Raw genomic sequence first — 26,188 nt, 5'->3', positions numbered from 1 at the left:
GACTCAGAGGATGTAAATGTTCTTCTTTACTTGAGTGCAATCATGTTACTTCTCTCAATGTTACATTATTTTGTGAAACTGAAAAAGAAATACAAAAATGCTTACTTAAATATAAATAATCAAAATACAATGTTTACATTAACATAGTTAAATTACATTAGTTGTTACAAGATCACATGGCGATCTTTTGAAATGTCCGTACAAAGCACGTGGAACTGCTAATGTGCGTCTAACATATCCATCTTAATAAGATACAGACTCAAAGTATATAAAGTAACAATTATATGCAATAAACTTACAAGCAAAGCTTCTCTGGGGCTTTACACAACAATCTGGAATCAGATGAAAAGAGCACGCGATTTCTCTGCTGCGCAGAACTGGAAAATGGCAGCTGTGCTTCGCGTGATTGTAGCTATGAAGCATAACAAATAGTTTTTTCCAAGGGTAGTTGAAGTAAACTTATGGCAAACAGCGCCATCTAGTGGCGAAGAATGATTAACTTTAGACATGACATAATAGGCTTAATAACTTAAGCACAAGAAACTAATTTATTCATTTCCAAGGCCAATGTTGTGTTTGATTTGTGCTTTTTTTTTATGGACTGTGCTTTGTAATTGCTATTAAGCAGGCCATTAATTAGAGGCCGATACTGATATCCGGGAGTAAAAAAATGTCTATCAATATATTGGCCGTAGGGTTGTCACGATACCAAAATTATGACTTCGATACGATACCAGACTAAAATACCTCGATACCGATACTGAATCGATACCATGAAAAAAGCTAAAACAGTAAAAATAATTGTAAATTTATGACAGAACTTACAATTCATTGTTTTATAAATGAATAATAAAAATACTTTACTCTCTTCCTGCCCTGCTTTTTGACCATTCCTTTATAAAAATAAAATAATAATAAATTACATGCCAGTGTGTACGTCCTTACAAAGATGTTTGCAACATTGACATTATTATCAATCATCACACAGAATATTAGGCTGCTGGTTTGGCCCTTTAAGACCTAAACGTAGGCTACCCAATGGAACGCATACAATTTATTTTTACAAACGTTTTTTGTTCTCTAAAGACATACCCGACTGCGTCTACGTGAATAGTCGCCAGGATGTAAATTTTTACCAAGAATTTTGATTATTCAATCCTAATAATCCGCGAAAGAGAACTGAAGTCGCGATCGCATGTTGTGTGAAAGGCATGTGTGCGCGCTTCAGATCTGAGCCCGGCAGCGCAAGCACGTCTCGCGTGCGTTTAAGTTAAGAATCCGCTCAAGTTTTTGGTTTTTGCAAGCGTGCAGCTTTATGTAGGCTTTTTACTGAAGTAATTGACTGCTTCAGTGATTTTATAATGGGTGTGGTCTTTGATCTCCTTCTGTATATAATAGCTTATACGTTTTTCGTGTTGCTAACTACACATTGCAACGTTTCTGGATTGACAATCATATTTAAATGCACGATTGAATCTGATTGACCGTGATAGCTATAGTAATGGACGGAACAAAATACTATAGATAGATAGATAGATAGATAGATTTGCATCTGTACTGGACATTTTTTTTGTTTTATAAATTTATCATGTGATGATTCAAAATAAATTACTGAATGAGTAAATATCTTTGAGATAATACACTCCAATGTACCACTGATTGATTTGAATGGAAACCATTCCGTGGTACATTTGATTGTATCATCTCAACTAGTCAGCAGTCTGAGTGACCATATCTGTTATGGCTGTAATGATATGAAACCGAAATCGCGACACTCAGATGCGCGAACCTGTCACGGTGTGAGAAGGCAGAATCGTGACACACCCCTTCCAACTCCCAGAGTTATCCTTTCCACCCAGATCCAATGCTACCACATTTTTAAATTACTATTAGTAGTATTATTTTAAGTTAACATTATAAAATGCGTAGACCTACACCACAAAAGTAGTTGAGGATAAATTCTTAAATTTTACCTGTAACGGCCGTTTCACACCGCAAGCGTGGGTAGCGCGTATTTTTTTCCGCCGTGCATGTTAATCAATGAGTGCATTCACAACGGGAGCAGGAGCAGCCATATGGAGTGAGCAGCTGTGAAGTGGGGGTTTCGGCGCCGAGTCTCACTTTGAGCAGCGCGGCAAAAAGCACGCTTTTGTTGGACAAAATAAATGTGATTTCACACAAAAAGTGCCCAAAATGCACAATAAACATATCAAGTGAGCTTTAACAAGTAGGCAAACAAAAGAAAATGAAGACTCAACTATTTGTAGGAGATTTACCTGTAGGTTTTTCAAATGTTATTTAGTAAAAAAAAAATATTTCTCTCTCCTCCTGAATCATAATCATACACTTGTTCGTTCGTTGGCCAGAGGAGAACTGGCCCCCGACTGAGCCTGGTTTTTCGTTTTTTTTTTTTTGCCTTAGCTTTTGGCTTGCTTAGTTGGGGACGTTTAATTCACAATATTTTATTCACAATAAACAATTATTGATCTGCCTTCAGGTGGGCGATGACGCAATTTTCTTCTAGAAACAAACTTGTAGTATTTTCATGTTGTCAATGTGAAGCTGCTTTGATACAATCTGTATTGTAAAAAGCGCTACATAAATAAAGGTTTTTGGAAAAAATGGTTTCAGACATTTAAATACACAAGTACTAGCAAAACAACATTTATAGTTTGTAAAATACACACTGATGTCTATGGAAGCGGCAATAACAATAAACATGATGTGTTTAGATACACATTGTGTAGGTAACTATAAAATGTACTGTTCTTCTCACACTTCACCAGCCACTTTAAAGTATTTCAGGAGAAGTGGATGAATTGACGTGTTGTAGCCTGACAGATACAATTCTCTGAACTGCAGTGCGTACTAACCCCATTCACGCCCATTGTGCGTGAATCATGATCATTATAAAGGTTTCATAAATGACAAAACGCATTCACTTACATGTATTTAAGAATAAAAATATCAGCCAAGGACTAACTGACATGACGCAACCAATCACAGTTCGTTATTTGTTCCGCGTCATGTTTAGTGTGAAAATGTAAAGTCGATGTACAATAACAGACCGGCGTATACATCTATTCAATTATTCATTCAAGAACGTTGTGCAAGTTTACTGTAACATAGAGCCGCGTACCTCACATACTTTTGAAAATCCAGTATTCAGTTGATCCTGATAAGAGCTCATTGTTACTGTTGTAAATGACGGCGTTCTTCCACGATGGGTTTCGTGTCATGGCATTTAAGGTGATGCGTTTTAAAATAACGCTCACCTTGTGCAGGTTATGCAAGACGTCAGGAGAGGTGTTGTATTTGGCCAGAGAAGTCAAAATATGTTAAAAGAATTGCTGACATTTAAAGCTGGTCTGTAGCATACCAAGAATACAGACTACTTTGCTGTTATTAGTACTGTAGTATTATTTAGTGTTAAATTATTGTTTTTAGGTTAGGTGGCTTTGGTTTTATTGTGAATTTGTAAATTTGTTGTTTTGCATTAAGACTACTTGTATTTATATATATTTACAAATTTTTTTATATATTAAGTTTTTTTTTGTATGTTTTTTTAAAAATACAAAAACGTTCTTTAATGTCATTCACCATCGTTTTGAGGCCCTTTTTTGTGTGTAAAGTATCAGTTCAGCCACCGGTACCGTTTTAAAAGTATCGATTTGCCACCGGTATCGAAAAAACCCCAAACGATACCCAACCCTAATCATCATTCAACAAATTGTTACGCGATATAGATGTTTCCATGTAGGGGTGGGCGATATGGCAAAAATATCATATCACGATTTTTTTCAGGAAAATCACGATTCACGATTTTATCACGATTCCTTTTCATGTTGGTTTTACTATTTTGCAAGTGACTGAGCATCACAGCCAAACTAATGTCCCTATTTTAAAAAGCCTTAGGTAACAAAATATAAAATAAAAAAGAATGGCAGACATTTAGGCCAAAGTGGCGAAGATAAAAAATCTTTGTAATTTTCTTTGTTATTAAAAATTAAGAACAAAGATACACATACACAACTTAATATACAAATTAAATAAACAGTGCTTTATTTTTTCAGCTACAGGTGTATTTAACAGCATTGAAGAAAGTAATTAAATGAACAAATATGAAAATAAAACACAACATAGACTTCACTGTATAAATTGTACATTGATTCTTATTAAAGCTACTATTAAAGTTCTCAGTCAAGAGTGATTGAGATGCTCTTTGTATTTTGTTGTTTTATTAACAGGGATAGTTCTCCCAAAAATTTAAATTCTCTCAAGCCGTTTTAAACCCGACTAAGTCTCCCTCTTCTGTTGAAAATAAAAGTTATTTGGAAGAATGTGGGTAACCAAACAGTTGATGTACCCCAGAGACTTCCATAATAGTTTTTTCCTACTATGGTAGTCAATGGTGACCAGCAACCGCCCGGTTAGCCACACTCCTCAAAATATCTTCTTTTGTGTTCAGCACAAGAAAGAATTTAATACAGGTTTGGAACAACATTAGAGTGAGTGAGTAAATAATGACATTTTTATTTTTGGGTAACTGTCCCTTTAAGGACAAGCGGCAGCATGTTTACTATTAGGGCTACTGTTTTTTTAAGATCTGCGCGCAACGAGTCTACACGCATTTGACAAGCAGATTTTTTCTTAATTTTTTCTATTGTTCTTTCACTTTAGACATAACCAACTTTGTTTATGTAAACCTTGTGTGTATTTGACAGTATTAGCACAATAAGACTCGAAAGATAACTTAGCCCAGTAATCAGATGCTGTTAGACAGGCTTTTAGTGCATGTGTGCATCGGGTGTAACGTTATTGCGCTCAGAAAAGCGCCCGTTAGAACAGCGCATCAGCAGCGAATGACATGTTTAACCGGCAAGGCTTAAAGCACATGCAAATAATTAATTTTTATAAACTACAGTGTCCCGTTCCTCTGCATTTCACGTGGATATACGTCGCACTGTACAGTATGTTGAGACGGAGGCGCCAGAAATGCAAACTGATAAAATGCACGATCCTACGATATTTCTTCAAAAGCAGATCGTGGAGACATTTTAATCGTCCACGATCAAAAATCGTAATATCGCACACCCCTATTTCCATGTGTGGTCATTCTGCAGCCGTCACAATGAGATGCGTAAGAAATTTCACACACAAGCGTTTTAAGGACAACCTGACCAATGTCTTGAAATAAACCTCTGAAAAATCTTGAGTTGTGGTAACCATGGTATAAGTGAAATAATTTGCTCCGGTCTGTTGAATTATTGAAAAGTAATTTACACCTGTTTCACATCGTGGTTGTATTACCACTTCAGGTGTGCATTATTTTTCAATATTTCTGCAGATAACTGAGGAATAATGGACGACGGGCTGTTGAAGCATATAGCAGCATTCACCTTGCTTTCGGGATTAGCTCTTTCTGCATCTCCACTAACATAAGTATATGGAGCTAAATGAGTCTCAATAAAGATAAATGCACACACTACATTCACATATGCACACACAGGATTCATACATGCACACACATGATTCATAAATACACACACAGGATACACAAATGCGCACAAAATTCACAAATGCACACACAAAATTTAAAAAGCACAGAAGATTCACAAATGCATACAAAATTCACAAATTCACACAAAATTCATAAATACACACACAATTCAGAAATACAAACAAAATTTACAAATGCACTCAAGATTCAGAAATGCACAGGGCAGGATTCAGACGTGTATTTTTGATGCACACACAAATATATATTGATTTACAAACTGCTTGCGGTCTATGAACCACTGCATTTGTGTGTGAATTTTGAGACTCCCTTGACTTGGCTCGACACACAAATGCCTTTTTTTTAAACAGGGAATGGTCAGCAACCAATCAGATATCTCCCTTGGTTTAGCCAATCACAAGAACGCACCCCGCGTGGGGGATTGTTTACTCATAAGCCAATCACATGAATGCGTTCACACAGCGCGATATGCATGTGGCGCGGGCGCGGTGGAGTTCTGTCTGTCAGTTGGTTGAGACATAGACATCATATAGATAGACGCCCTATCGACCGCTACTGTATGGGAAGCCAAACAAACCAAAAGTGGGACGAGACAGCGGGGGTTTACAGAGCTCGCGCCGCGCTGACATGTCATCTGCGCGGTTCAATGGTCCGAGCCGCGCGGCCGACTCGTCAGCGCAGCGCGGACGTGTTTCCTAGCGACAACCAATGGGCAGTGCGGCGCGAACAATTTCTCACCAGCGCTGCACTGATCAAACAGCGCAGCGCAAACCATACATGCAAATAAATGTACAATAAAGAAACCCCAGCTTCCTTACAAAAAATTGGTTCTCTGCTGAAGTTTAGGAGTTTTTCCCTACAGAAGACAAAGAAGAAGAAAGACAAGATGAAATGCATACATTTCTTATGTTTATTATAGCTATTTAATACTGTTAGTAAAGAGTAGTGTTGTGCGTCGATACTTTGAAGAACTGCACATATATAGAGGCTACGGAAAGAGCTGTACAAAGCAGAAACTTCAATGACTTTCAATTTCGTAGTCGTCTTGAGGAGCACGCCAACCTTCTGGAAATTATATCGGACAGTTTACATGTTCAGGTAATGTATGTTAGTAAGTTTTGCATTCAGCCATCTGTTACGCCCTTACTAGGGAGCAACAATGAAGGAGGAGGAAGCGATTTTCGGCGGTTACAATACTCTCTTTATTGGCACATTTCTCACAACAAAGTCTATCTCCAAACTCTACAATTACGCCGCAACGCAGATCAACACGTCGGTCCTGGCCAGGGATCGGTGTGACAAGAAGGAACGCTCCCAGAGGACGACAGACAGGAAGCTTTTATTGATAGGCACACCTGTGCACCGGTGCACTCAATCCACCTGATTACCGCTCAGCTCCGCAGCGCGCCTGTAGGGGGAAAAGCACAAACACGCGCATACACACACACACGCACGCGCGGCAGAAAAGACAATACAAAGTACAGCCGTGACACACCCCCCCCTTAAGAAAAGGAAACCAATAAGTTTCCGCCAACAACACTTAAGCACTGATAACCGCACTAACAAACAATTTTAGTATAGGCCTATACACATTACCACCAAATTTATTTAACGTACTAAAAAGAAGAACAAACCCTGTTCATCTTTAATCCACGGCAACACCTTACCACACTGTTCTACAATGGTGCCCTAGACAGCGCGTCGGCCACTACATTTTCCGAGCCCTTCACATGCCTAACATCTAAATGAAAGGGCTGAAGGAATAAGCACCAACGCATCAGTCGTTGATTTGGATTTTTAAGAGAGTGTAAAAAGGTAAGCGGGTTATGGTCACTGTAAACTATTACCGCTGAACTGTTCCCACCTACATACACTTCAAAATGTTGGAGAGCTAAAATCAACGCAAGCGCCTCCTTTTCAATCGTGGAGTAGTTCCTCTGATGACTATTGAACTTCCGCGAAAAAAAACAAACCGGCCGCTCAATACCCGCATCATCCTCTTGAATTAACACTGCCCCTGCTCCCTCTTTACTGGCATCTACCTGAATTTTAAATGTTTTTTCCAGCTGAGGTGCCATAAGGACAGGTGTCGTAGTTAGCAACGTTTTCACTGCCTCAAAGGCTCTCTGACAAGACTCAGACCAAACAAACAAGGCTTTAGCTTTCAGTAGGTCCGTTAAAGGGGCAACGACCGTAGAGAAGTTCCTACAAAAACAGCGGTAGAAACCCACCAGACCCAGAAAGCTCATTAATTCCTTCTTCGTAGGAATCCTTCCTTCTTTTCAGGAACAGGATATTCGTCTATCGCTCTCACCTTCTCCCTCACTGGACGCACCCGTCCTTGCCCCACTACCTTACCAAGATACGTCACTGTCGCTCCTGCAAACTCGCACTTAGCCAGATTCAATGTAAGATTTGCTTGAGAGAGACGGACCAAAAGCAAGCGTAAACGGTTAAGGTGTTCGGACCATGTATCACTTACCACGACCGTGTCATCCAAATAGACTGTCACGCCTTTTAGTCCGGCGATAACCCGGTTCATCATTCTTTGAAACGTCGCCGGTGCGTTTCGAAGACCGAAACTGAAACAACCTATTCAAATTGTGGTTTTAATGTTCCATCATTCTGCTGCTCAGTTGACAAATCCTCCCGAGAAACCACAATGGGATAATCACTCAAAACGAAAGACGATTCAGTTTCACTTACTTTCTCATCAACCCTAGGCTGAGCAGCAGAACGAGTCACTGCACACGCAACGAACACTTTCGGATACTGTTGCGCACTCTCATCCAAACCATCAGTACAGGACGGTGCATCAGTCACAACCAGAGAGGGCGATTCATTAACCCAAACGCGTCCACCTGCTAAGTTATTTCCGAGGATCAGTGAGACGCCGTCAACAGGTAAAATAGGGCGTATACCAAGATCCACCACCCCATGCACTAGATCACAGGTCAAATTAACTTTATGCAGGGGTACGGATAATGTATTAAGCCCAATTCCGCGAATCAAAAGCGAGCTACCAGTGTGCGACTCAGTTGAGAAGGGCAACACGGACTCCAAAATAAACGACTCAATGACCCTGTGTCCCGAAGAATTTTCACTGCCACTTTGTCAACACCACCTGGTAGTGACACAAAACCATTACTAATGAACGGATTAAATAACTGCTGGTGATTCTCTACATTCTTGGGCACTACCTCCGGCATTCCTTTTAAAAAACCCGTCTGATTTAATACAGGAACCGACGCAGCCAGGACAGCAGGTTTCACAAAATGGGCGTGTCTAACAAACTTTGCACTTGAAGTCTTTGACTTAAGTACTGGACAATTCGACTTCCAATGTCCTTTTCCCAGACAATAGTTACAGCTATCATAGTCACTTGTTTTTTTCACAAAACGCCTGACTGGTCCCATAGGGACAACGGGAGAATTCAGCCGTGTATGAACTTGGCGTTCACTGAACCTTTCGGCCTGCGGTTTATGAATAAGTTCCCAATCATCCACCAGCAGTGCAGCTTCTGAAACAGTTTTAACCTGACGCTCTGCAACATAAGTAGCAATAATCTCAGGAAGTGTATTCCTATATTGTTCAAAGAGAATTAACTCTCTCAATTTATCCATTGTTGAAATATCTGCCGCTGTACACCAACGATCAAACTGCACAGTCAATTCTCTTACGAATTCAACATTTGTTTGATTCAACTTTCGCTGTAATGTACGAAACTGCTGCCGATAGCTCTCTGGAACACGCTCATTAATCTTTAACACCGCCGCCTTAATGGCTTCGTAATTCTGGCTGTCAGCATCCGATAGCGTAGAATAGGCTTGCTGGGCTTTACCTGTTAGAACGCACTGAAGCAACATAGCGCGCTCAACATCACCCCACTTATACGCTACTGCGACTCGCTCAAATAAGAGAAAAAAAATCTCCACCTCAGCCTCATTAAACGGCGGTGCCAAACGTAAATTATGAGCCACACTCAGTTTCTTCGAATCAATATCAAAATCTTCCCCCATCGGCTTACCTTCTTCCTGCAGATCTAGTCGACGCCTTTCAAGATCTAAACGTTGTTGCTCTAACTGTTGCCGGCTTTCCTCCAACTGTAGCTCCATTTGTACCTTGTCACATTCCAAGCGACGCTTCTCACACTCAGTATCACGCTGTATCAGCAACAACTCTTTCTGCTGCTCAAATGAAAGAGTGCTTAAAGCAGAAAACGGAAGGGTTGGAATAGGCGCACCTAAGGCAGGCAACGCGGCTGAATCAGGCAATTTAGATTTTCCTTTCAAAATTTTCAGATCACATTGCGCAGTTTCAAGGACTAGCTTAATTCCGTCTTTTGACCTTTTATCATTATACGTTAGCTCGATTTTATAATGCGCAGCTAATTCCAACAATTGCTCTTTGGTCATTTCCGCTAACAATTCCTCAGACGGAGTCTGAGCAAATGTTTCAATAACATCGGTCGCCATAATTACCAGTAACCACACGCTCAGCAAATATTAGGCTACTCACAAAAAGTTGTTTTACTTTTCTTTTCCCAATAAGAAATCCGGGTTTATTTGAAGAACTAAACCATCCACTTAAATTAGCTAGACCCTAGTCTTCAGTCGACCCAAGACCGGGTATTTACGCACCAAATCCCGCAAGTTTGGGAAAACGACCAATTGCCGAGTCGCCCCCCAAACCTCGGATGTGCCCCCGAGACAACTGCTCTAAGTCCCGAGTCAACCAAAAATAACAAACAAAAATAAAAAACCTACGTGTCCAAAGACACGTACTAATCCTACCCGGAAGGTTTGTTCTTCAAATACTCTCAACACATTAATATTACCGAGCCTATACTAATGGAGCGTTCCAACTATACCAATTTACAAATAGGCGGAAAATATACAAACGTACCCCATTCCACTTATCCTCCTTCAACGACTTTTTTTTTTTTTTTTTCTAAATCATTTGCGCGAATTCAAAGACAAATCTAGTTCGAGCCCCCAATTGTTACGCCCTTACTAGGGAGCAACAATGAAGGAGGAGGACGCGATTTTCGGCGGTTACAATACTCTTTATTGGCACATTTCTCACAACAAAGTCTATCTCCAAACTCTACAATTACGCCGCAACGCAGATCAACACGTCGGTCCTGGCCAGGGATCGGTGTGACAAGAAGGAACGCTCCCAGAGGACGCCAAACAGGAAGCTTTTATTGATAGGCACACCTGTGCACCGGTGCACTCAATCCACCTGATTACCGCTCAGCTCCGCAGCGCGCCTGTAGGGGGAAAAGCACAAACACGCGCATACACACACACACACACACGCACACGCGCGGCAGAAAAGACAATACAAAGTACAGCCGTGACACCATCATTTGTAGACTAAGCTTTTTATGTCTGAATTCATAATCATTTGTTAATTTTGAATAAAATGTTAAAACTAAAGATCAATTTTATGTTATTGATATTTTGTGATATTGATTTATAGGGTGAATTCGGTGTGATTTGGACACTTTTTGCTATTGAGATTAATTGGAAAAAGTGTCCCTCCCAATCAACCTGGTCGCCTATATATAGCCTAGTCTAAAACTGTATAATGTTTTAGAATGACCTTGACCTCATCACCACAATCTATGAACTTCAAGAGGCTATACAAGACTTATGTCTTCTGGTGGACCATTTTCAACCCTCCTGTGAACGCCCCATTTTCACTACCAATTTTACATACCAGGGGACGGCCAAGGTAATGTTTATTTTAAGTTTGACACAGCAGTTTTGCAATTATTCATTTTTCAAGGCTTTTTCTTTAGGTTCATGTAAATCAAAATCTGCTGTGCAGTGCAGGGGAATCTGTCAGTTGATGGGTCCCATTGACTTCCATAGTTTTTTTTTTTTAATGCTATGGAAGTCAGTGGGATCCATATATTTTTTAGTAACTGACATTCTTCTTTGAAATATCTTCTGGGTTCACTGTTCAGCAGAAAAAAATCATACAGGGTTGGAACAACTTATATTAAGGGTGAGTAAATGATGACACAATTTTCATTTTTTTGGGTGAACTATAAAGGCAAAACAAATTTGTTATTGTCTTAAGAATAGTGAAACCATAACATTTTAATTCTAACTTCCAGATATCACATCACAGTGGTGATGAGGTCAAGGTCATTCTAAAACATTATACAGTTTTAGACTAGGCTATATATAGGCGACCAGGTTGATTGGGAGGGACACTTTTTCCAATTAATCTCAATAGCAAAAAGTGTCCAAATCACACCGAATTCACCCTATAAATCGATATCACAAAATATCAATAACATAAAATTGATCTTTAGTTTTAACATTTTATTCAAAATTAACAAATGATTATGGAATTCAGACATAAAAAGCTTAAAGTCTACAAATGATGGCTGAATGCAAAACTTACTAACATACATTACCTGAACATGTAAACTGTCCGATATAATTTCCACAAGGTTGGCGTGCTCCTTAAGACGACTACGAAATTGAAAGTCATTGAAGTTTCTGCTTTGTACAGCTCTTTCCGTAGCCTCTATATATGTGCAGTTCTTCAAAGTATCGACGCACAACACTACTCTTTACTAACAGTATTAAATAGCTATAATAAACATAAGAAATGTATGCATTTCATCTTGTCTTTCTTCTTCTTTGTCTTCTGTAGGGAAAAACTCCTAAACTTCAGCAGAGAACCAATTTTTTGTAAGGAAGCTGGGGTTTCTTTATTGTACATTTATTTGCATGTATGGTTTGCGCTGCGCTGTTTGATCAGTGCAGCGCTGGTGAGGATTGTTCGCGCCGCGCTGCCCATTGGTTGTCGCTAGGAAACACGCCCGCGCTGCGCTGACAAGTCGGCCGCGCGGCTCGGACCATTGAACCGCGCAGATGACATGTCAGCGCGGCGCGAGCTCTGTAAACCCCCGCTGTCTGTCTCGTCCCACTTTTGGTTTGTTTGGCTTCCCATACAGTAGCGGTCGATAGGGCGTCTATCTATATGATGTCTGTCTCAACCAACTGACAGACAGAACTCCACCGCGCCCGCGCCACATGCATATCGCGCTGTGTGAACGCATTCATGTGATTGGCTTATGAGTAAACAATCCCCCACGCGGGGTGCGTTCTTGTGATTGGCTAAACCAAGGGAGATATCTGATTGGTTGCTGATCATTCCCTGTTTAAAAAAAGGCATTTGTGTGTCGAGCCAAGTCAAGGGAGTCTCAAAATTCACACACAAATGCAGTGGTTCATAGACCGCAAGCAGTTTGTAAATCAATATATATTTGTGTGTGCATCAGAAATACACGTCTGAATCTTGCCCTGTGCATTTCTGAATCTTGAGTGCATTTGTAAATTTTGTTTGTATTTCTGAATTGTGTGTATTTATGAATTTTGTGTGAATTTTGTATGCATTTGTGAATTTTCTGTGCTTTTTAAATTTTGTGTGTGCATTTGTGAATTTTGTGCGCATTTGTGTATCCTGTGTGTGTATTTATGAATCCTGTGTGTGCATGTATGAATCCTGTGTGTGCATGTATGAATCCTGTGTGTGCATATGTGAATGTAGTGTGTGCATTTATCTTTATTGAGACTCATTTAGCTCCATAAGTATCTTGCCACCCATACTTATCTTCCAAGCACTAGTGTAGTCCCTATGGTTATTTCAGAGCTTGGGTTGAAGCGGTTTTCTCGATTCTCCTTCACTGTGGACAGCAAGCTAAATAAGTTTAAACTTAATAGCTTAAAGATTACCTAACTGGGCAAATTAACTCATGAAATGTTACAAAAATGCAATGGAGTCGCACATCTAACTACTTTCTTTCATGCATTATTGGTGGAGTTTTTATTTTTTGAGCTTGACTGCCCCAGGCCTCAATGTTTTGCATGAGATTAAAGTGTAAAAGTGTGGTCAGGATATTCTCCAAAATTTTGACTTGTGTTCCATGAAAGTCAGTCATGGGTTTGGAATAACATGACGGTGAGTAAATGGCAGAATTTTAGCTTTTGGGGGAACTATTCCTTAAACACATTATTGATAACATTTGTCTCACAGGAATCAGCATTAACCGTGGTTTGCTGTCTTTGGGGAATGTGATCAGTGCACTCGGTGATGAAAGCAAGAAGGGGACCTTTGTGCCATACAGGGACTCCAAACTGACACGCCTCTTACAGGGTAAGATTCTTTTAGTCCATAAAGTCAGTTTTTCATTAAATCACTTATTTTACTCCACCATATACAGGTCTCTAGACTCATTCTTCCCACTGGTCGCACCAGCACACGATTTGGTCGTACCTTATTTTTTAAATTTTTTTTTGCTACAACATGGCAATCAATGCATGCATAGTAACGCGTCTTATTCTGCATACCCTAGTTTTGCACTGATGTAAAAAGACTGACAGTGACACGAGACCTCATGTTTGCAAAATGTTTTAATCTTTTAACTATCAAATGTGACTGGCGGAAAATTTGGTTTCAAATCGAAAGCGCATATTTAAGCAAGTTTGTCATTTTACTGTTTTGTTGTGGTTTTAATAATAATGAACTCACCATTCAAGCAATTGCCACCCTGATTTGGTGCTAATTTGAATTCACTGGTGCGGAGCGAGCATTTTCAGTTCATTCCTATGGAAGGCAGTTCATTCCTATGGAGTGGGCATTCCACTGTTATGAATGCCCATGCGGCTGTGCGCATTTTCGAATTGGGTGCAAAAGGGGAAAACTCCAACAGGACTAACTACGGGAGTATTGCCGATTTGCCATAATCATTGATGCGTGGCAGATTAGATAAGACCCTAAAGCAGGATAGGCAGACACCAATTGAGTGCGTAACCATGCACTCGCAAAAATGTGACTCCAAAAATTCTCACAAAATGGTCGCAGTCTAGAGCCCTGCCATATAACAAATGAGTGAGTGAACATTAAGGAATTTAAGACATATTAAATCGGGTACTTTAACATCATTCTGAGTAAAAATCTGACAAACTCCTAGAGCTTTCTAGCTACAGCCTAGCAACTAGCTTGCAAACATGCTAACAATGGGTGCGTCTCAATCAGCTCTCTAGTTCAGTAGTCAGGGCACTGATCAGGGAGTCTGGCATTTTAAAGGACAAGTTCGGTATTTTACACTTAAAGCCCTATTTACAGATCGTATCTGATGAAATAGAACGGTTAAGTTTAAAATTTGGACACATGTTCCAGTCCCGAGAATTTTGGGTTTATTTAGCTTCCCCCCCACCCCCACACAATGGTTGTCTATGGCCACTGGAAGATTCCTTCCTAAAACACATTAAACTTTCGTTTACAAAGACGTGAAACTCACCGAGTGGTCAGGGGTGTTCACTGATACGGGCCCAAAAAAAAACGCTGAAAAAGATGCATTCCTACAGGTTTTACCGTAGTGTTTGTCCAACTCCATTGATTGTATTGAATGTGCTGTGTGAGGTACGTTATTCCTCCGCCGCTTCTTCTTCTGCTTCTTCTGTGTATTAAATGAAATGCCAGCGGTTTGCTTGCAATCGGCAAAGGTGCATTATCGCCACCAACTGGTGTCTATTATTCAAGCTCTCAACGGAAGAATCTGGGTGTGACGCGTTTGGCAAAATAGGTCCACAAACGCTAAATAAAAATAAAATTCTCGGGACAGCAGCATGTGTCCAAATTTTAATCTTAACCGTTCTATTTCATCAGATACGATCTGTAAACAGGGCTTTAAGTGTAAAATACCGAACTTGTCCTTTAAGGGCTGACTTAATCTCACTGAAACGATCTCTCCCTAAAAAGTCCCACAATGCACTGTGAAAACCAGGGAGCATTGTTCACTGTTCCCTTAACCGCAGTGATTCTCAACCTTTTTTACTCCAAAGCTTTTACTCTAAATCAATACTGCAAGCCCCCCCCCCCTATTCACAAAAACATTTGTATTCTAGTGTTGTCTTCATGTTGTTGTTTTTTAAACAAAATAAATTCAAGATAATTAAACCTTCAGTGTTCTTTTTTTTCAAACATACTTTGCAAAAATGTCAATGCAGACAATTTTTTACAACTTAAAAGTACTTGCTCTGGTCAGTTATATAGTAACTTAAACAAATAAGCACAAGTCAACCTGCCAGGAGATGCCAAAGGACTGCATATTGCTACTATATGGATTCATTCAGAATTATTAAACACCAAAATACAAATAAAAAAATAAAAACATCCTGAATGTCTGGAAGGCAGGTCGATGTCATCAGTGAACATTTCCACTGTCAGTACAAGCCATCGTGTCCATGTTTGGATTGTCTGATGCTCATGTGTACATAAACACCACTGATCCTCACAAACTTCTCCAAAACACGCTTCTTCGGCAAGCGTCCATTATAAAATTCACAGTACAATAATTTAAACCGCTACACGAATATGTTCAACAGTGTTTATGCAGAATTACTATGCTATAGCGATCAGTGAGCCGAGAGCGCACATACGGTTTGTTTGCGCATTAATAATAACGGACTCGTGCGTGCCTAATGTATGGCACTGTAATCATCTTTACCTTCATTACAATCGTCATCCTTCGAAACTTTTTTAGCGACACTGGTTTTCTTTATCCAACCGAGATGTAGTTGCAACAGCGCAATGAGAAACTGCGTGGGCTGCTCCAACGAATCACAGAATACGTACGAGAGAGGTGGTGCTTTTTGTAAAAAATTTTTTTTAAAAAAAAGTTATATTAAAACTACACTGTGTAGGAATTACTCCCATCTAGCGGTGAAATTGTATATGACTACCAACTGAATATTACTTTCTAGCCCCACCCTTTCCGAGGGCGTTTTAACTCCTACGGTGGCCGTATTTCAAATCTGCCGTCTGTCGCGACTCGCGAGTAATCTCTCCCTCGCATTCGTCGCATTCGTCACAGTGCCACTGAGTGTAAAAACGCGAAAGGCAAAGCTTGAATTTCCAGGTATGTCCCTTTTTGGCTAATGTATTTTCAAGATGGAGGCACAACATGGCTTCCGCCATTCCAGCAGCTCACCCGTATGTATTATAAATGGCAGATTCTACGCTTACAAGAATACTTGATTAGTTGATAGAAGTAATTATACATTAATGAGCACATATAATTTTGAAAGAAAAAAGTGGATTTTGCTAAGAATCAACTTAAAATTAAATATGTAAAAGCTACACTGTGTAATTTAAAGTTATTGCAGCCTCCCTGGAAAATCAGTGAGACTGCCTTGCCTTGTGCGCCCAATGCCTAACATTATAACATCTAGCAACATTGCCAACATTTATTGTTATTTTTTTTCCTAGTTGGTCATGAAATGCTTCTCAAACCTTTTCCCCAGACTCCCTTGGAGGTAACAGCCACACCTTGATGATTGCATGTGTCAGTCCAGCAGACTCCAACATTGAGGAGACCATCAACACATTGCGTTATGCGGACCGTGCCCGTAAAATCAAGAATAAGCCTGTTCTCAATGTTGATCCACGCGCACTAGAAATGAAGCGACTCAAACAACAGGTACTTTGTCTTGTGTGTTTTCAAAGGACAGCTGTTACATGACATTCACTCAGCATTTAATTTTAAATAAGTTATGTAGGTAATTATTCTAATTTCTTTCTTTCTTTTTTTTGCAAGGTGCAAGATCTTCAGGTGATGCTGCTACATGCCCGTGGTGGTGTTGCATCTGTGCTGACTGGGTATGGCCTAATATTTTTTTTGGGTAACACTTTACAGTTAAGTTCCATTTGTTAAAATGAGTTAACTTCATTGCATTATAAGTTCAATTATTGTTAGTTTATGAACTAAAGTATTCATCTTAATTTAATTTTAATATTGTATTAGTTAGGGGTGCTCATTTCGGTTAATTTTCCAGACCGACAACCGCAGCTCGGTATCCGATTTATTAACCGTTAACTGATGAGATTATAAAATTGAATTGGCATTAAATAAAAATTAAATTAACGAGTGTCTGTGACCCATTAAAAATACAAAAAAATTATCACGGGTTTATTTTAACGTGCAAACAGCAGCATGCAGAACAGATCAACAACAGAACCTGGATCCACATCAAATGATCATCACGCACCTGCAGGATTTCTGACAGTGACAACAGAGAAAAACAGAATTAAATAATATATATAAAAAAACTAAAATAGGCCTACACTAAATATAAATAATTAACAAATTAAGATGACAAGAAGAAAACACTGAATCAGGTTGCTTAAAAAAAACACACGTTTTTTCCCACCATCAGACTATGTTTTTTCGTCAAATAAAAATAGCAGGCCTACCTCAATCCACAGCAGTGATGCGCGGGTCAATGTATAAACAACCCGCACCCGACCGACGTTTTCAACTAACCCGCCCGCAAAAAAAAGAAAGAAAATATTGTACCCAACCCGCTTCCTGACCTGCGTTTTTTAAAAGTAGCTATAGTAAATGCTCATCGTAGCATCATTGGGCCGTAGACGGAGGAACTAGGGGTGCGCATTTTTCTGAATGCTGTATGATATAGCCTAGTGTTTTGTAATAAAGGCTTGATTTATTAATTTATTTCGTTTCATTTTCTTAACAATTAAAGGGTTAGTTCACCCAAAAATGAAAATTCAGTCAGTAATTACTCACCCTCATGTTGTTCCAACCATGTAAGTCTTTCGTTCATCTTCGGATCACAAATTAAGATATTTTTGATGAAATCTGAAGGCAGTCTCACTCCTCCATAGGCTTTCAGAGGGATCCAAATTCGCCGGCCCAGAATAGTTATTAAAACATCGTTACTATAGTGCAAGTGACTACAGTGGCTCTGCATTAAGTTTATCATGCGACGTCAATACTTTATGTGCGGAAAAACAACAAAAATAACGACTTTATTCCACTATTCATTTCCTTCTCTCTGTGTCTCTAGGGCCCTGTCCCAAATGACGCACTTCATGTGGACTTTCGGTCTCGTGGACTTAAATTGCGCGTGCTCGCTGAGTCTACGAGTTCGTAGCCCGTCCCATTCATCATTTTAACGCTCTGAAGTGTGCTCAGCAGCGCCCCCTTTGTACCCTTGAAGCGGTCTTCCGCGAAGCCCGCATGGATGCAGGCTTAACGCACTTTAACTACCCAGAAATCCTTGCGAATTTGCGAATGGCCAATCAGACAACGAATGGGAGGAGCTTTCGCTCACGTTAACATGAGAAGAAAATATTTAAATGTAAATATCATTATGGTTTTTATGACCTATGTGTACATTTTACCAGTTGTTACCTACAGTTTATACAAACATATGGTCATCAACCAGTGGTTGATGTCTCAAACATAAATATATATTTATATTTAATATAAACATAAATAGTGGACTGAATAATAGGCTACGATCGCATTATGATTCATTAAATAAATAGAACCGAATGTCAGGGTTTTACTAAGTCATATGTAAATGTAGAAATATAATATTTAAACAACAACCGGACCGTCTTCCTATTTCCGGCGTGGCGATCGAGTCTGTCCCAAAAATACCTCTCAATGCGCCCTCGTGCACTCGCGCCAAGGGCCCTATAGGTCTGCACTACATGACGTCACCAAAGTGTGGACTCTGAGGAAGTCCACAAGTCCGGAGTGTGCCATTTGGGACAGGGCCTAGGTAGTTCACGTAGTGTTTAAGCGCAGCGCGTCTGTGTTGCACGTCACCACGTAGACTCACTATTGGCCGATGCTGGTCATGTGTGTGATGCGTGGTGACGCACAACACAGACGCGCTGCGCAAAAACACTACGTGAACTAACTCGAGGCCCATTCATCATCTGTGCAATCAACGCGCATGTATGTTTTCTCTCTAGCGGTTAATAAACAAGTCTTGGAGAAGAACACAGTAGCCGGAGCTACTTATGTTAATGTCTATGGCGAGTCACGCAGGCACTGTGCTCTTCTGCAGCGCAGCGGACTAAAATAGACAGAAAATAGCCTGAATATAACACTTATTATAGGTGTACCGTAGTGATTCAGGACAAAAACATGGTTTGGAAAACGGATTCATGATGTACTCGTTCATTATATAAATTCTGTTCATTTTGAACACAAAGTTACGGACTGCAGCAGGTACGGATAAAACGGTGTTCTGTTGCGCATGCGCAAATTTAACTGCGTGCATGACCATGCACTCGCACAAATGTGACCATCAAATTCTAACTCGCACATTGTCAAAAAATGGTCGCAGTCTGGAACCCTGTGTTAGGCTGCAACCCCACTTTTGAAAACCCCCCAGAAATGGCATACCCAAACTTGAACAGATATAGTTTATGGACCCTTTGTACTAAAAGCACAAGTATGATCTCATTTGAAAGCTGACAGTTTATTGTAAATGTATTAATTATTGTCATAATGAAAAAAAAAAAGTTATAAATAGTTAAAGTTTTGTAAAGTAATTAGAAATGTATTTTTATGAAACATCTTCATGAAAATAAAATTTAAGTTGGCATTGTATCAATCTAGAAATGCACTGCAGCTAAAGCCACATGTGTGACTGTTATATTTAAAATCTGAAGATAAGTCAAACTGTATTTAGTTAAATGTTTTTCAAGATCGTGTCATGACTTTATTTTGATTATACCGGTACTCTAAAATGCAAACTGATGTTTGTCATCTTCTAAGCATCCATTCAGTGTATTGTCTCTATTGTTTTGTGGTGCAAACGTGCCCCATTCAGTCTCAGTCTCCCCTGCACACATTCACACCTCTCCAGCCTGGTTATGGCTCTAAATATGCTTTGCTTTTGTCTGCATTATAATTACTAACGTCTGGCTATTCATGCCGTTAAAACCCCTCATTTCTTTTATCAAAGTTCTCACTTCACATTTGAAACTGTATCAAATGCCTTCTTGAAAAAAAGAAACATTTCTGTAAGCATTCCCATTTAGAAAAATTCATAAAAATAACAGCTAGGTGGCAGGTGCACCTAGAGATAGCTAGCATGTTAGCTTAGCACACCATCAATACACAACAATTTGATGAGATTAAAGCCATGTTTGTGCTCCAAACTTTATAGCGCAAGTCGAGTGTTTTAAATAACCTTCTGTGATCTGATTTGGCTTCAGATAAAAAAATCAGACAGAAAATATATTTTATAGTATTCTGCATGATGTATGTAAAAGTTTGTAGTTTTGAGTGACATTTATGCGTGGTTTGAAAAAACAGAAAAAATTGTCATTAAAATAAGGTCATGACTGATTATTTCTTCACAAGACTTTTGAAAATTGTTACGTAGCCTAGAATATTTGCTCCAAAACTATGTGAAAATCATCCTGCCTACTCATCCAGATAAAACAATATAATGATTTAAAATTTGTAAGACATGTTTTGTGAAAAAAAGAAAAAAGAAAGCTTTATGCGGAAGGCGTGACTCGTCATGAATATTGAGTTTCACACCTGAGAAAGACAAAGACCCTCTCATAATGGCCCTATTAGGTGCTAGCAGGTCCTATGAGGAACCTTGCATAAAGAATGAGGAGATTTAAAAGGAATGGCTTTTGATTGTTTGGATTTACAACACAACATAACAAAAAGCACATTATTGAAAACACTTGTCTAAAGTTTCCCGAATGAATCCGCTGTTTGAACAAATCGATTGAAAGAATGACTCCCTCAGCTCACTTAAGACAGTGACTTGCCGCCACCTACTGGCAGTTTTAGTTTCATATTTAAACTACCCTTTAATTAAAACATTAAAATTAGAAATAATTTCATATTTAAATATTGAATATAAAATAATCTCATAGCTTTATTTATGCAATTGTAAATGGAGTGTAAATATATTAATTGTCACCTCTGCACTGCAAAGATGGATTTTGATTTAATGATTTAATTTGACTGGTAACGGTGGTACTGTTATTATTCTAGTAGAATTTCATTTGAATGTTAGAATTTGACATAAAAGGTGATGCATACCTTTTAAAAAAAGTTCATATATAGGTGAAAATGCCCTGGAAATCAATTTAAGGTGGCAAACATTGCCACTTAATAAAATTTTTAGTTTCTGTCACTGCTGTGAACTGACCACTGCATAGAATATGAAAAATATGAATATCTTTGAGTCTGCTGTCAACAACATGGCTAAACCAGCTGTTAGTGGGCATCGCAAGAATTTCAGTCAACTCGCTCCGTGTCCACTAAAAACAATTCACATACACAGTTTTCTTCAGGTAAAATCTTCCTTTAATCCAGACTCGTTAGTAAATCGAACAAATAAAATAAAATAAACAAAATATAATCTTAAATCCTAAATATCACGGATGCGGTAAAGAAAACTGTGCAACTCCACTCTATTTCCTATAAAGGACGCTAAACCGCATCACTTAGTCGCAATTCTTAAAGGGCCAGTGCACAATTTTAACATATAACATATTTCAATGTAAATATAGAGAATATTTATCTAAATAGTACACATAAATAAAGTTTACAATCAAAACACAAATATTCAAATACTGAAATGCAACACATAATATGCAATAATAGTCACTGAACATAAGCATAATTAAAGGATAATTCCGGTATTTAACACCTTGAGTCTATATTGTAGTTTGTTTTGGATGAACAAGAGTGGTGGACAACATTTTTTTGACAATGGTTCCTCTCTCGAGTTTTTGACTATAAAAGAATTGGCCATGGACCCATTTAAAATTGGAGTCAATGTGCATGTCCGAAAATGTCATTAAAACAACCTTTAACATTAGTTTTCAAAACTGTGCAACTCACCGAGTGATTAGTGATGTTAGTTGATGTTCCAGAAACAAAAAGTGTTGCGAAATACAGTTTCTGTCGTGTTTTATTCGTCATTTTGTAAAATCAATTCAATTCAATTCAATTCAAGTTTATTTGTATAGCGCTTTTCACAATACACATTGTTTCAAAGCAGCTTTACAGAAAATGCATTTCAAAAATATACATACAAAAATACAGTTAGTTAATCATGAAATTTAGGGCATAACATATCGCCGGCGTTGGGTCGTCTCTTCACAGGCGTCGAGTCGTCTCATCACAGGCGTTGGGGCATCTGAAGTCTCCATGAGAGGCTGGATACATAACTGGAGCTGACGAACTCTATTTGAGTTATCTCGGGACAGGCGTCCCGAGATAACAACAAAAAAGGCAGATGGGAAATAATTAGCGTAGCTGCTGTTCATAATATGAATGCATTTGATCTGATTTAACTGTAGTATAAAAGGTATGAGATGCATCATGTGAATGCTTGGCTAAAGAGATGCGTCTTTAATCTAGTTTTAAACTGGTAGAGCGAGTCTGAGCCTCGGACAATATCAGGAAGGCTATTCCAGAGTTTAGGAGCTAGATGTGAAAACGCCCTCCCTCCTTTAGTGGACTTAGATATCCTAGGTACGACCAGAAGCCTCGAATTTAGTGATCTTAAAGAGCGCGATGGATTATATGGCGATAGAAGATCTCTTAAATACACAGGAGCTAAACCATTTAGGGCTTTATAGGTCAGTAACAATACTTTGTAATTGATACGGAACTTAATAGGTAACCAGTGTAGAGATGATAAAATTGGTGTTATATGATCATATTTTCTTGACCTAGTAAGAACTCTAGCGGCTGCATTTTGGACTAACTGTAGCTTGTTTATTGAGGATGCAGGACAACCAGCTAATAGAGCATTACAGTAATCTAGTCTCGAGGTCATGAATGCATGAACTAACTTTTCTGCATCAGAAACTGATAGCATGTTACGTAGCTTAGCAATGTTTCTAAGGTGGAAAAAGGCTGTTCTTGTGACATTTGAAATATGATTTTCAAAAGACAAGTTGCGGTCTAGTATAACACCCAGGTCTTTTACTGTAGAGGATAAAGTAACAGGACGTCCATCTAGATTAAGGTTGTATTGTAAGAGGTTTTGTGGGCAGTTTTTTGGACCAATCAGTAATACCTCCGTTTTATCTGAATTTAATAGAAGAAAATTACACGTCATCCAATATTTTATATCTTTAACACACTCTGTCATTTTAGATAATTTAGTGTTATCATCTGGTCTAGATGAAATATATAATTGAGTGTCATCAGCATAACAGTGGAAACTTATTCCATGTTTTCTTATAATATTACCAAGTGGCAGCATATAAATTGAGAATAGCAGGGGGCCTAATACAGATCCTTGCGGCACTCCATAATTTACTGACGTTATCTTTGATTTTTCCCCATTTAAATGGACAAAATGGTAACGGTCTGATAGGTACGATCTAAACCAGCTTAATGCCTGTCCCTGAACACCAGTGTAATTTTGAAGTCGATCTAAGAGTATTTTATGATCTATAGTGTCAAACGCAGCGCTAAGATCGAGTAAAACTAGTATTGAGATACAGCCTTGGTCAGAAGCTAAAAGTAAATCATTTGTAATTTTAACCAGCGCAGTTTCTGTGCTATGATGTGGCCTGAATCCAGACTGAAACTTTTCATAGATATCGTTTTCTTGCAAGAAAGAGCACAATTGAGCGGACACAACTTTTTCAAGTATTTTAGACATAAATGGAAGATTTGAAATGGGTCTGTAATTTGCTAGGTTATTTGGATCTAATTGTGGTTTCTTAATAAGAGGTTTTATAACTGCTAGCTTGAATGTTTTTGGAACATGTCCTAAAGATAAAGACGAGTTAATAATATTGAGAAGAGGCTCTTCCACTACAGGTAACACTTCTTTCAGTAGTTTAGTGGGTATTGGATCTAATAAACATGTTGTTGGTTTAGATGCAGTGATAAGTTTATTTAGCTCTTCCTGTCCTATAGTTGTAAAGCGCTGTAGTTGTTCTTGAGGGGCGATAATTGAGGCTGAATCATAAGACGCTGTCAAAGATTGTACATTTACAATTGTGTTTCTGATGCTTTCTATTTTCTCAGTGAAGAAATTCATGAAATCATTACTATTAAAATGTAACGGAATATTTTGTTCAGGTGATGTCTGTTTATTTGTTAATCTAGCCACAGTGTTAAATAAAAACCTTGGATTGTTTTGGTTATTTTCTATTAGTTTGCGGAGATGCTCAGCCCTGGCTGCTTTTAGAGCCTTTTTATAACGTGACATACTGTCTTTCCACGCGATTCTAAAGACCTCTAAATTAGTTTGTTTCCATTTGCGCTCTAAGTTACGAGTTTCTCTCTTGATAACATGCGTAGCACTGTTGTACCATGGTGCTTTAGTTTTCTCTCTAACCTTTTTTAGTCTAATTGGTGCAACAGTTTCTAATGTACTAGAGAAAATGGTGCTCATACTGCTAGTCATTTCCTCTAGCTCATCTGTTTGTTTGGGTTCACTGAGGAGCGGAGATAGATCAGGTAAGCTATTCAAGAATCTATCTATAGTGGTTGGAAGGATTGTTCTGCCTGGTCGATAACGTGGCGCAACATGACACATTTCAGCCGTACGTAGTATGCAAGTTACCATGTAATGATCAGTGACATCATCACTTTGCGGTATAATATCTATATTGGTTGGATCGGTTCCATATGATATAATTAAATCTAGAGTATGATTAAGACGATGAGTGGGACCACTAACGTTTTGCTTGACCCCAAAGGAGTTTAATAAATCTGTAAACGCAGCTCCTAACGCATCATTTGTGTTATCAACGTGTATGTTGAAATCTCCAACAATTATTGCCTTATCGACATTGACCAATAGATCTGAGAGAAAATCTGCAAACTCTTTTAGGAAATCAGCGTAAGGCCCTGGCGGTCTATATACGGTAGCCAAGGCTAGAGATAATAGGGATTTCTTTCTTACATCTAGGAGCGTAACATTTAGAACAAGTACTTCAAACGAATTAAACCTGTGACCTGTTTTCTGAGTAACATTAAGAATATCTCTATAGATTGTTGCAACACCGCCGCCACGACCAATCAGACGGGGCTCATGCTTATAACCGTATCCTGGTGGAGTGGACTCATTAAGACCGAAATAATCATTTGGTTTAAGCCAGGTTTCAGTAAGGCAGAGTACATCGAAGCTATTATCAGTGACCATTTCATTTACAATAACCGCCTTAGGTGTAAGCGATCTAATGTTTAGAAGACCTAGCTTTAGAAATTGTTTTTGTTCACTAATATTGAGATTTTCTGGTTTAATCACAATTAGATTTTTCTTAGATCCTACAGTAGATTTATTGTTTGGCCTCACTAAACGAGGAATAGACACTGTTTCTATATAGTGTTCTACACTGGTACTTATATCAATTAATTTGGGACAGCAAAGAATGTGATTTGGACTTTGACTTACTAGTCATATGGTGTGTAACGTCTTGGAGATGTTGTCCGACAGAACAGCCGCTCCGATTCTGCTGGGGTGCAGGCCATCAGCACGGTAGAGCCTAGGTCGCTCCCAAAACAGATTCCAATTATTTACAAAGAGCAGTCTCTGTTCATTACACCATGACATCAACCATTCATTTAGTGCAAACAATCTACTGAACCTTTCTTGTCCTTGTCGGTACGTGGGAAGCGGTCCAGACACGACGATCTTTGCTTCAGGCGATGTTCTGCGTACCGTCTCGATCAGGCTCCTGTAGTCCCTCTTCAGAACCTCCGTCTGCCGCAGCCTGATGTCGTTCACCCCCACGTGCAGCACGACAGCTCCGACGCGCTCGTCACCGTTCAGGATCTCGGGGACCTGCGCAGCGACATCGAGAACACGAGCA

The 26,188-nt window shown here is 39.0% G+C and overlaps 1 protein-coding gene across 2 annotated transcripts in view; it reads left to right on the top strand.

Moving 5' to 3' along the window:
• Nucleotides 1-26,188, top strand: part of kif4 (kinesin family member 4) — a 171,295-nt gene that overhangs the window by 49,857 nt on the left and 95,250 nt on the right. For both annotated transcript variants that reach the window (XM_079584910.1, XM_079584911.1), the window contains 3 exons: nt 13,580-13,699; nt 16,852-17,027; nt 17,145-17,206. In XM_079584910.1, coding sequence (XP_079441036.1) covers nt 13,580-13,699; nt 16,852-17,027; nt 17,145-17,206 — 358 coding nt within the window. The remainder of the gene's footprint in view (nt 1-13,579; nt 13,700-16,851; nt 17,028-17,144; nt 17,207-26,188) is intronic.

Source organism: Phoxinus phoxinus (genome assembly GCF_949152265.1).
Source record: "Phoxinus phoxinus genome assembly, chromosome: 17".
In the NCBI taxonomy this organism is placed as follows: Eukaryota; Metazoa; Chordata; class Actinopteri; order Cypriniformes; family Leuciscidae; genus Phoxinus; species Phoxinus phoxinus.
Note: the sequence above shows the minus strand (reverse complement) of the source record. Positions and strands in the feature narration are given on the sequence as shown.